This window comes from Hemiscyllium ocellatum, chromosome 10 (assembly GCF_020745735.1).
Source record: "Hemiscyllium ocellatum isolate sHemOce1 chromosome 10, sHemOce1.pat.X.cur, whole genome shotgun sequence".
NCBI classification, from domain to species: Eukaryota; Metazoa; Chordata; class Chondrichthyes; order Orectolobiformes; family Hemiscylliidae; genus Hemiscyllium; species Hemiscyllium ocellatum.
The window spans coordinates 33,865,297-33,881,675 of record NC_083410.1 but is presented as its reverse complement, the minus strand read 5'-3'; the positions used below and the strand labels follow the sequence as shown (position 1 = coordinate 33,881,675).

Below are 16,379 nucleotides of genomic sequence, written 5' to 3'. Positions count from 1 at the left end.
TTTTCATGCTTTTAAATCCCATTTGACATCCCCAGAGGACACGAGAAATACTATTCATCATGAAGCTCTAAAAGTAAGACATAATGAAAGTACAGACCTGCCTTTTTGATAAACCGAAGTCCCAACTCTCGGGTAATTATAAAAGATCCCATGGCACTACTGCAAAGAAATTGAAGGGAGTTCTCCCCAGTAGCCTGGCCAACATCACAAAAACACTAGACCTGGCCATTTCCATACCGCTGCTCAATGGAACCTGCTGTGGGAATTTGGTTTGCACACTTCTACTGTACCACTGTGGCTACACGTCAGAAGTAAAAAGAACATTGTGTGTTTGGTCTGTGAAAGGCTCTATATAAATGAAACCCTGCTTTCTACAGGTTCATTGACCTTTTCTTCCATCAGCCGATATCACTGGTTAAAATATTATAACATTAAAATATCATTACATAATCAAAATGAATAATCGTCAACATTTTCTACACCTTTGTAGTACAAAGTAACTTACTAACAAGAGAAGGAGAATGGACTTCTTACCTTTGCATTGTAACCCCTGTTTCATCAGACCCCAGAGCAAAGAGCCACAGTGATCACAGAATGTGGGCACTTTGAAATTATGAATGCTAAACTTATGAGGCATGTTAACACTGAAGCGCTGGGAGCCCACCTGCACAGAAAAAGACGCATATAAGCCAATGTTTCTGAATTGGTTTCAGACACTTGTACAAAAAGAACAGACATGGGAAGCACTGGGCTATAACAGAATTGTGCTTCACAGAAATTAATGACACGTAGGACAAGAGCACCTGAAGTAAGGATACACTCTGATGTATCTTTAGTTAACTTGGCTGGAATTTCATGCAGCATCAATAGGTTTATTGCTCAGCTATTTTTGTTCTATCATTTATTATATCACAAGGGCGAAACACATTATTGAGACCAACATGGCTGCTCAGCCAATAATGTCGTCATGCTGTTGACAATGTAACAAAACTCTATTCCTCTTGTTCCCAGCCTCTCAAAAATGTGGCTGTTGTCCAACTGACCTAGTTACAACAACAATATTTATTTATATGGTGTATTTAATGTGATAAAACATCCCCAAGTGTTTTCAAGGAGCATTAGTAAACAAAATACAACACTGAGCCACATAATGATATATATGGATTAATGACCAAAAGCTCAATCAAAGAGGTAATTTTTAAGGTGCACCACATGGAAACAAAGAGAGGAAGGATAACAGAGAGGTTTTTGGAGGAAATTTCTGTACTTAGTTCACAAGCATCTGAAGGTATGGCCAAAAAAATGTAGTCTGATCAGAATTGGGGATGGTCAAGGCACTTGAATTAGAGGAGCAGATATATCGAGAAATATTACATGGCGAGAGGAGATTACAGAAATAGGAGAGCATATGCCATGGAACAATTTGAAAAGATGGAGGAGAATTTAAAGATTGAAGGAGCCAGAAGCCAATGCAAGGCAGGGACATAGGAATGACAGATTAATAGGCGTGAGTTAGAACACCCATTAAGTTTTGCTTTACATCGAATTTACAAAGAATAGAAAATAGTCAGCCCAACCAGATGGGTATTTTATCAGTTAATGGCAGAGGAAACAAAGGCATGGATGAGAGTCTCAGCAGCAGGTGAGCTGGGAGAGAGGTGAAATTAGGCAACATTGAAAAGGTGGAAATAGGCATCACAATGGTGTCGATATGTGGTTATAATGTCAACTCATGGTTGAATATGACACCAAGATTGTAGACAATCTGGTTCTGCCTCAATCCAGTTTTCAGAAAGAGGGCTGGAGTCAGTGGCTGTGGGAATAGTGTTTTTGGCAGGGAGCAAGGACAGTTGTTTCAATCTCCCCAAATATTTAGTTGTTGAAAACTTATACTAATCCTGTACTGGATGTCAGAAAAGCAGCTGGATGAATTCAGTGCAGTGAGGGGAGAGTTGGTGCTGTGAGAGAGTGCGTGTCTCACCATGCATGAGGAAATCAACCTGCTGTCAGATGATGTTACCGATGGTGTAGCATGTAGATGGGAAAGAGAAAATAAGTCTAAAAGAGATTCTTGGGAGACAGCAGAGGCAATGGCGCTGGAGGAGAAATAGAATCCACTACACATCTTTTTCAGAGTATGGTATAAAGGTAGCAAAACTACAAGGCCGATCCACCCAAATGGAAGATGATTTCAAGGTGCTGGAGAAGGATTGCGTGTTCAACTGTGCCAAAGGCCACAGAGAGGTTAAGAAGGATGAGAGATCACTAGGAGGCAATGTTCAGTGTGATTTGGCCAAATTATGTTAGCGATCAAATGCATGGAGATTGCAGCATAATATAGATAAATGTGAGGCTATCCACATTGGTCGCAAAAACAGGCAGGAATATTATTATCAGAATCATGATAGCTTGGGAAATGGGAAAGTGCAATGAGATCTGGGTATCTTCATTCACCAAACACTAAAAGTAATTCTGCAGGTGCAACAGTGGTGAAGAAAGCAAATGGTATGTCGACTTTCATAGTGAGAGGATTCAAGTACAGGAGCAGGGATATCTCGCTGAAACTGTGTGAGGTAAGATGACATTTGGGAGTATTATGTTCAGTTTAATCTCCTTATCTGAGGAAGGATGCTCTGGCTATTGGAGGAGCACAAAGAAGATTAATTCCTGAGATGGTAGATTCAGAGGAAACAGAATTAGTTAGGACGATATTGCCTAGAGTTTAGAAGATTGGGGGGAGGGGCGATCTCACCGAAACATATAAAAGTCTAACTAGGATGGGTCAGGTAGATGCAGGAAAGGTAGTTCTCAATGACTGGGGAGTCCAGAACCTGGGTTCAAAGTCCAAGGTCAAGGGGTAATAAGCTTTTTAGGAGACAAATAAGGAAGAATTTCTTCACTCAGAGAATTTCTTCACTCTGCCACAGGTAACTGAAGAATTTCAAAACAGATTTGGATATTGTTCTTAGGACTGAAAACATCGGTTTTTAGAAAGGAGGAACAGGATACTGAGTCGGATGATCATATTGAATAGCGGAGCAGGCTCAACCGCATGAGTGGTCTACTCTACATTTCTACATAATTGCAGAATTCAAAATATATACCTCATCCTGTGCTTCTTGCTTCTTCAAACCAGCACACTTGGTTATGATAAGTTCGTGACATCGCTTATGCACTACACAGGTACAGACTGCAAGTTCAAATAAATGAAACATTTTAATTCAGTGTCAGATTTAAACTTCATCGAATACTAATCAAGTTGAGAAAGGAGAAGTGCAACAAGATAAAAGCAAAAACAAGCTTAAATCCTCCAACTGAAATTGTCAGTAAAGGTTCTGATATATCTGATATCTCTTCTGTCTTTTTTCTTTTAACATCTAAAATTAGTCAGCATTATTATTATTCTGTTGGCAAAACTGCATCTAGACATATCCAGAGATACCATATACACTCATGGAAAAGTCAAATTTTTTTAGTCTATTTTTAAAGGTTCAATTTATAGGGGCGACTAATACACAGACACTAGTTTTGAGGGGCTGAAATACATGCTGCATATTTGAAATATCATATTATAAGCAGAAGTTGATTTGATCGTTCAAGTAATCCCGGGTAAAGAAGACAGACACAATGAATTAGGGTAAAGATAAAAGCAAGAGAAACAAGAGTGAGTTACTGGTAGGAAAGTTTATTTATACATACCGGTACGAAAATTTAACATATCAAAGAATCATTGAAATCCTGCAAAATCACACTGTTCAACATCCTCATGGCTTGGTATAATGGCACACTTAAAACTAAACATTTATTAAATTCTGGATCTGTAAGCGTCTTGAACTTTCCCTCCAAATTCTTCTACTTGCCTCCCATTTACTCTCATATGCAATGAACATTAGCAATATTAACAAATTTGTCAAAGAGTTAAAGATATTTGCAGCTAATATATCTCACTTTTATTCAGATACAATGGCACAATTAAAATGATTAATGTTTTAACGATATTAACTTTTGGATGTATGTTGAACAAAACATGATAAGTACCAATACTCTTAGTGTCGGTCTGACTGAATGAGTAAATGAATCAAAACGTGCTGTAGTAAACCAAGTGAGCAAAGGAGAGTTGTGAATGAATGAACAGAGATGCAATGTAGTAAACAAAGAGCAGTGAGTAGAGTTACCAGCATGAATGAATGAATGCAATGTCATTTAAATGGGTTAATGGTAACATGCAGTTTCCTTTGTACGAGGTTTATAATGTGATATAGTTGAAAATGTGTTGCTGGTTAAAGCACAGCAGGTTAGGCAGCATCCAAGGAATAGGAAATTCGACGTTTCGGGCATAAGCCCTTCCTGATGAAGGGCTTATGCCCGAAACGTCGAATTTCCTATTCCTTGGATGCTGCCTAACCTGCTGTGCTTTAACCAGCAACACATTTTCAACTGTGATCTCCAGCATCTGCAGACCTCATTTTTTACCCTTATAATGTGATATAGTAAAGTCAAATTTTACGAGATGTCTGGAAAATACAAGATTTTTTAGCCAAAAATAAGGGGTTAACGTTTACATGAGATTGATTTTTATATGAGTACATATGGTATGTCTAATGGAATTTGGTCCATTCACAAGCAGAAGGTTTGCACTCTGAAAATTGGCATTTTCTAGATTACTTGAAGGAGCTAATCTTATGAATGGGTTAATGCAGCCCAAGTTGCATTTTTGATATTCTAACACTATTATACTTAGCTTAGCGATGATTATTCATACCTGATTCACTATGTACTTTTTTTCAACCTCATGTTATTTTCTTGACAGTATTCCTTCATTATTAAAACTTGTTAAATAGAAGTGCAGTACTGTACATATATAATAATACACTTTTGTTCAATATTCCCAAAATGTTTAAAAATCCATCAAACGTTACACACCCTGAGCAAGATGAGAGTCAAACAATCTTTGTTTGTGCACTCACTGAAACTGAACAATTGTGCACAACATTCTGCACAGGCTGTAATTACATCCAATGTTCCCATTGGTGTAATGACACAAAGGTATTCAAAGTGTAAAGACAGAGATCTGCTGCTACATCAGTTCATTTATAATGCTACAGAATAAATGTTTTACTGACATTGGTCAACATCTCAGATTTAGGGTCAATTTCCAACATCTGTTGTATGTACAAAGCCAAAAGCAAAAAATGTGAAATGTGTCTGCCAAAGCAATCTTTGCTAACTAGTCTCTCTGGATTTCTCAATTCTCTGTTATCAATAACACAAACTCTTTGCTCTTAAGAAGTATTCTCATATATTCATTGGACAATTGTATGTAAGTACTGAAGAGCTGAATAAACTGATTTCTACCAACCAAATTTTTAAATGATTTAAAACGCATATAAACTAGCCTGTTATTGAAAAATTGGATGACTGATAGACTTTTGTACATAGATTCATTCAATGACTGATCCTTTCTGCCCAGTAATGCATTAATCTTAATAATGTCAAGTGGTTAATTTGTTCTGAGTTTTCAAAATGATCTATTTTTAAAAGTGTTTTTAACTATATTTTGTGATGATGATGTAGCATGGCACAATCACATTTTCCAATTGAGCTGATTCTTACCAGCAGTATTGAGTAGCAGGTTGCATTTTGGAGATTTCCACAAATATTTCAATATCAAACTCATCTCAGCATCAAACAGCTGGTGCCTACAGGATTTACAATGATACAACTAGATTTCCCCTCAGGGAAAAGCATGCAGCAGCAGGAAGGATGACACGGGGTTCATGACCTACTCCGCCAATACACTACTTCAGGAGGTTAATGTTTTTGCCAGTGGACCCAAAATGTTAAGCCTTCAGAAACTGCACAAAACAGTTCAGAATTTCCTTCATGACAGCAGATCTTATCAATGCCTCTTGAAGGGCTGCAATTATAGAATCTTTACATTCACTTTCTGTTGAAAGCAAATTGAGAAATAATTTACTTGTGAAAAAATATACTCTTAATTTTTAGACAATTGGCATCAGCCATGAAGTGGCGATGCCAGTGTTGGGCAGGGTGGACAAAATCAGAATTCATACGACACAAGGTTATGGTCAACAGGTTGATTTGAAATCACAAGCTTTTGGAGCGCTGCTTCTTCATCAGGTGAAGTGAAGGGAAGTACACAGGCACAGAATATATAGACAGAGAAATAATGGCAAGATAATTCCAGATGATTAAGAGTGTCAAAACGATATTACAAACAGTGTGATAAAAGTGTCAACAGGCTAGATAGCGAGTCTTTTTAGGTGATTAAAAGTGTCAAATGGTGTGAGTGCTGTGTCAACAGCCAAATAACCAGTGAAGGGATGACCTATGATCCGATTCATTAAGGCAGAGAGATTATTACAAATAATCAAAAATAAGATGACATTAGAGACAAACCAAATGGCTGAAATAGCATCAGTAGGTATCAGTATTTCTCTGCCTGAATGAATCGGATCATATGTCATCCCTCCACTCACACTATTTGTACTTATCTGTTGACACTCTTAAACACCTGGAATTATGTTGCCATTTCTCCCTGCCGATATATTGTGACTGTGCACTGCCCTCCACTTCACCTGACTAAGGAGCAGTGCTCCGAAAGCTTGTGATTTCAAATAAACCTGTTGGACTATAACCTGGTGCTGTCGACTCCTGACTTTGCATTAGCAGCATCCCACAAGATCCCACATGAAGAGTTGGAAAATTGTACTATTCAGATAAGCAGGAACACACATGCTAAAAACATATACGAATGATGTCTCCAAGTCACTCTTTTGGCTCAGTGAAAAGCTCCTTCAGGCATTTGGGCTCAAAGCACAAAATGTATCAGAGACATTCGAACAATCCCTTCACTCGTGTTCTTTTGGTGAAAATAAACAAATCCGCTGAGGCTTTCAAGGCTGTGCAGCCTGTTTCATGCATTAATAAAGTACAGTTGCTACACGATTTCTCACTAAAATGACTCAGTGATGAATTTTACAAGTTCAAGTGTGGCCAACCAGAGATCTATGTTTATCTACTGTTTTATTGCACGTCTGTTGTAAATCATTGGACAGTCCACAGAAAGAGAACATCAAAAAAGTAGAGAACATCAAACATGTTAAAACAATAAACCTTAACAGAGATATTTGAAACTCATTTCTTACCCTGACATTGGTATCCTTGTTTACCTATTACTCCCCTGTAACAAAGCACAGAAGAAATAGGGAATGGTGAGACTATTGGTTATTGTCACTCACACACTGATTTTCAAAAATACAATCAAAAACACAATTGCAATGTGACACAAACAACATGCTCTAAGATACATTAATAATTGTCAACATTTCAGATTTAGGGTCGATTTCTCATTATTTTGAGAATATTGTGCTGCTAGTCAGAGCTATCTGTGATTGGGTCTGTGATTTTAATTCAAAGATATTAAAAATGACAACACAAAATCAAAACTAAGTTGCCTTTTACTGTAGTTTGTATTTTAAGTAACTTCTATGCTTTTAAGAGCTTACATTTGCATAGTTTTGAGAACCATTTGCACAATGTTTTTGTATGGTCCTTCCTAGAGGAACACACTGGTACATTAAGATTGCACTGAGAGTAATGCAGATTTCAATATCAAACAATTTGACTATCCTTGGTCTCAGGGTTCAGTTATATGGAAATGGAGTGATACTCGTTGTTTATGGCTCCTGGGTTCTATGTACCAATTAATTTGATTATACAGCTTTGTAACAAGGATCTATGCTGACAAGGAGGTTCACAGGGGCTGGCAGTTCCATTTTAATTAAGACTAACAGGCCAAAGGACAGAAGAAATAAGAACAGGAGCAGACCATACAACTCTTGAGCCTGCATTCCCATTAATCCGATCAGGCCTCAATTCCTTTCTCAGATCGTTACCCCTATAATCTATTCCATGGTAGTCATGATTTGGAGATGCTGGTGTTGGACTGGGGTGTATAAAGTTAAAATCACACAACACCAGGTTATGATCCAACAGGTTTAATTGGAAGCACTAGCTTTCGGGGCACCGCTCCTTCACCTGAGGACAACCACCTGATGAAAGAGTGGCGCTCCAAAAACTAGTGCTTCCAATTAAACCTGTTGGACCATAACCTGGTGTTGTGTGATTTTTAACCTTACTCCATGGTAGCACATCCACAACCAAGTCACATAAGGAATTCCAAGGATTCACAACTTCATGAATGAATAATTTCCTATTCATTTCTGTTCTAAGTGACAAATACTTTAACCGGAAACTTTGCCCCTTAGTTCTGGATTTTCCAGTCTATCCCTTTCGGAGTTGACACAGAATGTAAGAAACCCATTTGTATAATCATCACTGTAATACATGTAGATTCAACAACTAATGTCTTGTCCCAGCCAAAATCATGCCAAGGCTTCCCTTCTGAACTTTTCCCAAACTCTACCTGCTGAAAAGTTCTTTTGTGCAGAATGAAACGACTAATATCTGCTGTGATCTATCTTGTCAAATGGTTAACTCAGACTTCAGAGTTTTAGTTTAGCTACTGAACAGTGTCAATTGTTCAGTAGCTGACTTTCTTCTTCATCAAACAAAAGCTAGTGCCTTTCTGGAAGCCAATTCCACAAGCATTCTGGCAGAACTCAAGCAAAGCTAAGTATGACAGACTTCAAACTGCTCAGGTGCTGAAAAGCATCTCCCCAGTCAGGTTATGTTTTTCAACATTCCAAATACCAGTGATGAAGGGTTGGACAAAGAAAACACTTCAAGACATTGAAATACTCTTTGAAATGCAGCAGCATTAACATTATAAACAAGGCACAGACTCGAATAAATAGTTTAGAATGACTTTTCTATCAAGATGCCTCATGCTTTGAAATGAAACATTTTAATGATGGATACAGAATTGGCTTGAAGGAAGAAGACAAAGGGTAGTGGTGAAGGGTTGCTTTTCAGTCTGGAAGCCTGTGACCAGTGGAGTGTCACAAGGATTGGTGCTGGGTCCACTACTTTTCATCATTTATATTAATGATTTGGATGTGAGCACAAGAGGTATAGTTAGTAAGTTTGCAGATGACACCAAAATTGGAGGTGTAGTGGACAGCAAAACAAGTTACCTGAGATTGCAACGGGATTCTGATCAGATGGGCCAATGGGCTGAAGAGTGGCAGATGCTGTTTAATTTAGATTAATGCAAGGTGCTGCATTTTGGGAAAGCAAATCTTAGTAGGACTTATACATTGAATGGTAAGGTCCTGGGGAGACCTTGGAGTGCAGGTTCATAGCAGCGTCCCCCAGTGTATAGGATAGTGAAGAAGGCATTTGGTATGCTTTGCTTTATTAGTCAGGGTATTGAGTACAGGAGTTATGTTGCGGCTGTACAGGACATTGGTTAGGCCACTGTTGGAATATTGTGTGCAATTCTGGTGTCCGTTCCTATCGGAATGATGTTGTGAAACTTGAAAGGGTTCAGAAAAGATTTACAAGGATTTTGCTAGGGTTGAAGGATTTGAGCTGGAGGGAAAGGTTGAATAGGCTAGGGCTGTTTTCACTGGAGTGTCAGAGGCTGAGGGGTGACCTTATAAAGGTTTATAAAATCATGAGGGACATGGATAGGATAAATAGACAAAGTCTTTTCCCTGGGGTGGGGGAGTCCAGAACTAGAGGGCATAGGTTTAGGGTGAGAGGGGAAAGATGTAAAAGAGACCTATGGAGCAATTTTTTCACGCAGAGGGTGGTTTGTGTACGAAATGAGCTGTGAGAAGAAGTGGTAGAGTCAAGTACAATTGCAACATTTAAAAAGCATCTGGATGGGTACATGAAAAGGAAGAGCTTGGAGTGTTATGGGCCAGGTACTGGCAGGTGAGACTAGATTGGGTTGGGATATTTGGTTGACATGGACGGGTTGGAATGAAGGATGTGTTTCCGTGCTGTACACCTCTATGACTCTATGAGGCAGACTGATGGCAGAGAAGGAAAGAATGGCAAGCAAATATTCCACTCCAAATCTCACTATCTCATGGAATGTCCTACCTCATGGGTCCAATGATCTGCAGGCCTAGATTTGGCCTGCGTAATGCACATGAAAATCCATGGCATTTATACATGACCCTGAGCAGACATTGTCCTTGAAACGAAAACAGTCTTTGTCGATGATCAGAAAATTATTTTTATGTTATTAACTTATTGATTCACTTGTTCAAAAAATGCCCATGACATGACATTTTTAAGAAGTATTGCCATGATTGCATGGAATCTGCCAATTACCATATTGTATGGGATACCTTCTGAAACCTTTGAGCTTTATGTACTTTGTGTATCACCTGCAATTCTAGACTGCGAATATCCTTCCTCCAAGGAAATGCTGTTTGAAATGCAAAAGACATTGTATCTTCTGACTGAAGTCTGACCTGAACTCTGAATTCAATTGTCAGGCACGTCATCTGCTCTCAACTGCGAAGCCCAAGGCACAGCGACAATCGATAATGGATACTTTAACCTTTGCTCCCATTGGAAATGGTTCACCATTCCGCAAAATCATTTCAATCATTTTCACATCTGCAGCATGTGTACACTTTAACACTTTTTTTTCTGCAGGTGTTAACTCACTTTCATGCCCCTTTACCCCCAATGTTAGCAACAGAGTCTTCAGCAACCGGGGGTCCTAATCTAGAACTTGCTTCCCAAATCCAACCCTTCTCTTGTTCCTAAAATGCCCTTCCTCAGAACCTGAATCCTCAACAAGCATTATGGTCTCAGTTCTCAATCTCTTGGGTTTCTTGGTTTAAATGCATGTGAAGTAGCTTGAGGCATTCTTATATTGACTATGTAACATAAATGGAATTTGTCTCCTTTGGTGGTATGCAATTATGGTATTCATGAGATCAAGTGGTTTCACACAAACCAACAATCGAAGCAGGGATCAGCTAGTCTGCTTGACCTTAAAACTGTGGGATGCCCTTATGTAATAGCCATTTGAAACAAAATCCTAATTAAATGTTGAGAAGGTGTTATAACACTCCAGTTCTTTTTCTTCAAAAACGTGAAATATGTCCCAGCTGCATGAATCAGAGGAGAATTTGATTTGCTATTCACAGCTGCTCAGTGTTACATTGCAATATCATTATTAAAATAAAAATCTGCAATTATCATATTAAATAGAGCTACAAAATGAGGAAATTAATGATTAAGTGATTAATTAAAGAATTAAACAATTCATAGAGTTATACAGCTGTACAGTATGGACACACACCCTTCGGTCCAAATTGTTCATGCCAACCAGATATCCGAACCTAATCTAGTCCCATTTGCCAGCACTTGGCCCATATCCCTTTAAGTCTTTCCTTTTCATATACCCATCCAGATGCTTTTGAAATGCTGTAATTGCACCAGCCTCCACCACTTCCTCTGGCAGCTCATTCCATACACACTCCACTCTGTGTGTGTTCCTTAGGTCCCTTTTAAATCTTTCTGCTCTGACCTCAAACATATGCCCTCGAGTTTTGGACTCAAATACCCTGGTGAAAAAACTTGGCTATTCACCCTATCTTGATTTTATAGACTTTTATAAGGTTACCCTCAGCTTCCGATGCTCCAGGAAAAACAGCCCCAGCCTCTCCCTATAGCTCAAATCCTCCAAGTGTGGAAACATCCTTGTAAATCTTTTCTGAACCTGTTCAAGTTTCACAGCTTTCCTGTAGCAGGGAAACCAGAATGCTGTATTCTAAAAGTGGCCTCCCCAATGTCCTGTACAGCTGCAATAGGATCTCCCAACTCCTATACTCAATGCATTGACCAATACAGGCAATCGTACCAAATGCCTTCTTCACTGGTCTCTTTGTTCAGCAACACTCCCCAGGACCATACCATTAAGTGTATAAGTCCTGCCCTGTTTTGCCTTACCAAAATGCAGCACCTCATATTTATCTAAAATAAACTCCATCTGCCACTCCTCGGTCCACTGGCCAAACTGATCAAAGTCCCTTTGCACTCTGAGGTAACCTTCTTCGCTGTCCACTGCACCATCCATTTTGGTGTCATCTGCAAATTTACCAACCATACTTCCTATATTCATACAGACAATCAATTATGTTTACAAGTTATTTAAGCTACTGACACTTTAGATTTGAACATGCATGAATTCTTCCACCAGATTAAATTTGTATACTTAAAGGCAACTACAGATTTCTAGTTAACAGTCACGTAATTTAATACTCCAATGTCCGATTTAATTGCTTCTGCACTGGTTAAAGAATCACTGCCAGCCTCTTGAAGTAATGAAGGATGGGAATAAATGCAAACTTGTCAGTTCTTTGTACATCATGAGAACAAATGAGAAAGATTAGAACATATGAATAATTTGCTTTGTTGGTTTTCTTCCGAAACGTTTAATGTCTTCATTGTTTATTGAAAATACAATTCCAAGCCACATTAAGAGAGACAACAGCAAGGATGACGTGTATTTTTTTTTAGACTAAATAAGTCATCAATATTTTTGTAGCTCTCATGGATCTGCAAGAAGCTAGACTGGCGATCCACTTCAGGAAGGTCAAAGTTATGAGCTGGGGTATAGAGAATAAACCTTCCATTTGCTGGTGACACAAAGATTGGTTGGAAGGTTTGGTGTGAATAAGATATAAAGAGGATACAAACCAGCGAAGATAAATTGACTGAATGGGCAAGAATCTGGGAAATAGATTATAAGACAGAAAAATATTAAGTTATTCACTGGCAGAAAGAATAAAACCCGTATTATTTAAATGGAGAATGACTGCAGAATTCCAATGTGCGGGGGATATAGGTGTTCTGGTGCATATGTCACAAGAATTATTATGTAGGCACAGCATGTTATTAAGAAGGCTAATAGAACACTACTCTTTACAGTGAGAGGAAGTGAACATAAAAGTAAGGATCTTTGGCTTCGATTATACAGGGGAATGCTGAATCACAAATTGAATACAGTGTCCAGTTTTGGTTTTCTTATTAAAAGAAGGGTGTCAATGCATCAGATGCAGCTCAGAGAATGTCTACTAGATTGAGACCTGAAATTAGCACATTGTTTTATGAAGAAACATTGAGCAGATTGGGCTTGTTTCCATTTGAATTCAGAAGAGTTAAGAGCAACTTAATATAAGACCCTGAATGGCCTTGACAATGTCAACATGAAAAGGATATTTCCTCTTGTGGGTCAGCCCTGAACTAGGGATTCAAAAGTTAGGGGCTGCCCTTTGAGGACAGTGAGGAGGAGAAATATTTTCTATCAGAGGGCTGTGAGACTTTTGAGTCTCAGAAGGCAATGGAGGTGCCTTTATCTTACTATAGAGGTGGATGTATACTATTAAGGTGGAGGTAAATAGATTCTTGGCAGGCAAGGGAATTAAAGGTTAGTGGGGACAGATGGGAATGTGGCATTTGATACAAACAGATCAGCCATGATCTTACTGATTGGAAATATAGGCTCCTAATTCACATGTTCCATTAACATCAACAACATTCTGACTGCTTCACATACCTCGCCTCTGCAATGGCCAGTAACCTGGCCTTCTCTAGACATGGATGAACTGATGTGGGATTTTTCCCAATTCTTACCACCCACCTCAAAAATGCACAGCCGGATTGGTAATCAAAGACCCATTTGCCAGCTCAAGTGGATTGTAGTAAGTCCTCCAACACTACTGGCAAGGAAATGCAGCTTTAGAGGATTCAAAAATCATCCCAGAAATAATTGAAAATTACAGCATGAGAAAAAGCAAAGAACTTAAAAAGGGTAATGAAAGTACTATTAGAACAAAAAATCTGACAAGGCCATTGGCTGTAACAGGTGCTAGATGGCTTAGTTTCTTTTTCTACACTTTCCTAGATTCTGAAAAGGCATCAGCAGATCGTAACATAGTGAATGTGACTCTTTTATTCAAGGAAGGAGGGAGACAGAAAACTGAACATGACAGGCCAATTAGTTCAACATCTGTCATCGGGAAAATGTTGTAATCTATTATTAAGGAGGTACTTAGAAAAAAGAAGCAGGCAGAATCAATGTGGTTTTGTTGAAAGGGTAATCTTGGTTGATTAATTTTTCAGAGTTTATTTGAAGAAGTAACACTCAGAATAGGTAAAAGGGGACTAGAGACTGCATTGTACTTAGATTTCCAGAAAGCATTTGATAAAGAGCTACGTCAAAAGTTAATATGTAAATAGGAGCAGAAGTGTAGAGGGCATTACACTGTTATGCATAGCGGTTTGGTTGGCTAACAGGAAGCAGATTAGAAGTAGGTATGAATGGGTTACTTTCTGTTTGGGAGAATATGATGGACATTAGAGTCAGTTATTTAAAATTTATATAATTCAGTTGGATAAAGGACCCAAATATTTGGTCACTAAGTTTGTTGATGATGGCACAATGATAGATAGGAAAATAAGTTAAGAAAAGGACAAAACAATTCTGCAAAGAAATAGTTTGGTTAAGTGAATGGGAAAAGATATAACAGATTGGAATATATTGTGGGAAAATGTAAATCTTTCCATTTTGACAGGAAGAATAAAGCAGCATTCTTTTCAAATGGAAAGACTCGGGGTACAGAGGCAGGTGTACTGATTTACAAAAAGCTGGTAACGGAAATGACTAAAGTGGGAGTCAATGGTTATTAGGGATAGACACCAATGTGAAGTTGAGCCTGTGTTCAGATCAATCATCGTTTTAATGAATAGAGAAGCAATCAAGAGTGGCTGAATAGCCCAATCCTGCTCCCAATCCATATGTTCATGACAGTATAAACCAATGCATTTGCATCAATCACCAAACAGACCTCCAAATTTCAGTATCCAATGCCGTTAGTGTTTGCAAGTCAGGATGAAATCCATACTAACAACAAAACATGATCTTGCTAGACTATGTACATGTGAAGAAAAATAAATGACTCAGTGGGGTCAGCAGTACAATCAAAAAGCTGTTTAAAGGATTGGAGGCACAACTCCGTAACTGGCAAAGGGACAAAGGCAGTGGAATGATAAACAGAAGAGCTCCAAACGCCTTTGACACTGACCTCCAAACCCATTCAGTAAGAGTGAATACAGGAGAAACAGACTGCTGGATCAGCATGGTAGGAAATGCTAAAAAACTGCTTCTTGTGTCATGCAGAAGAAGGCTGTATGCTACCTATCTCAGTGCTAGTCTTCCAGGCCAGTGCCATAAACAGACAAGGACAACACCGTGACCACTGTTCCTTTGTTTATTTTTTTAACCTGAGTATTGTGAGCATGAGTATTGTTCACTTTTTATTGTAAAGAACTCCATGACGAACCTGTCAGTAGTTAGTGTGCAGTTAGTTAGCGTGCAGTTTCAAGTCTGTATAACTCTTCCCCAAATGGTGCTTTCAATCCATCATTCCTGTCAGGTCCATGAGCTGCACCTCACAGCAAGTGACCTCCTTAATGGCTGTAATGTTTGCTCTGATGCACTGCATGCTTCTTTGAGAACTCTAGCAAGGTAGGGCGCATCCTGTAAAGAGCAACAGTTGGTGACCGTATCTACTGTGCAATTGGTGTAAAACGTATCACGTATGAAGTTGAGGAAGGAGCTTCAAGATTCTTCATATAAGTTGTATTAGGAGAGTTGGTTACATATAATGCACTGTTCCAAGTGGATGCCCTCTATACCATCCAATAATTGTGACAAATTTGTCATGGAGTTCTTTACAATAAAAAGTGAACAATACTCATGTTCACAATACTCAGGCTAAAAAATAAACAAAGGAACAGTGGTCACGGTGTTGTCCTTGTCTGTTTATGGCACTGGCCTGGAAGACTAGCACTGAGATAGGTAGCATACAGCCTTCTTCTGCATAACACAAGAAGCAGTTTTTTAGCATTTCCTTCCATGCTGATCCAGCAGTCTGTTTCGCCTGTATTCACTCTTACTGAATGGGTTTGGAGGTCAGTGTCAAAGGCGTTTGGAGCTCTTATGTTTATCATTCCACTGCCTTTGTCCCTTTTCCAGCTGTCTTGCCAAATGCTCTGATGGAACTGTTCTTGAAAAATGGGCAGTTGACATGTAACAGCGAGCAGCTTTGTGATCAAAGGCATTTCCTGCATACCTGCTGCTACAATCTGTCAGATTTGACTTTTTAAAGGTTGCATCCTGATTTCCAAGCACTCCCAGCACATTACCTGCATCTTTACATGTGGTTTATTTTGGAGATCCTCCATGAGATGTGAACATAAAATGGCATACGAAGTCGAGGCAGGTTTAACTCAATCCAGCATCCATGGGCATTGCACAGGTATAAGTTCAGAAATCTCACCACATGGAGTTTCACAGTTGAATTTTCAGCTGAATCGTTTGTGTGAATGACATTATCATATTTTTAAAACATTAACGGATC

The 16,379-nt window shown here is 38.8% G+C and overlaps 1 protein-coding gene across 2 annotated transcripts in view; it reads right to left on the bottom strand.

The window, feature by feature from the left end:
- Positions 1-16,379, bottom strand: part of LOC132819714 (protein kinase C epsilon type) — a 586,475-nt gene that overhangs the window by 220,917 nt on the left and 349,179 nt on the right. For both annotated transcript variants that reach the window (XM_060831385.1, XM_060831386.1), the window contains 3 exons: positions 7,170-7,204; positions 3,105-3,190; positions 535-664 (listed from right to left, as the gene is read on the bottom strand). In XM_060831385.1, coding sequence (XP_060687368.1) covers positions 535-664; positions 3,105-3,190; positions 7,170-7,204 — 251 coding nt within the window. The remainder of the gene's footprint in view (positions 1-534; positions 665-3,104; positions 3,191-7,169; positions 7,205-16,379) is intronic.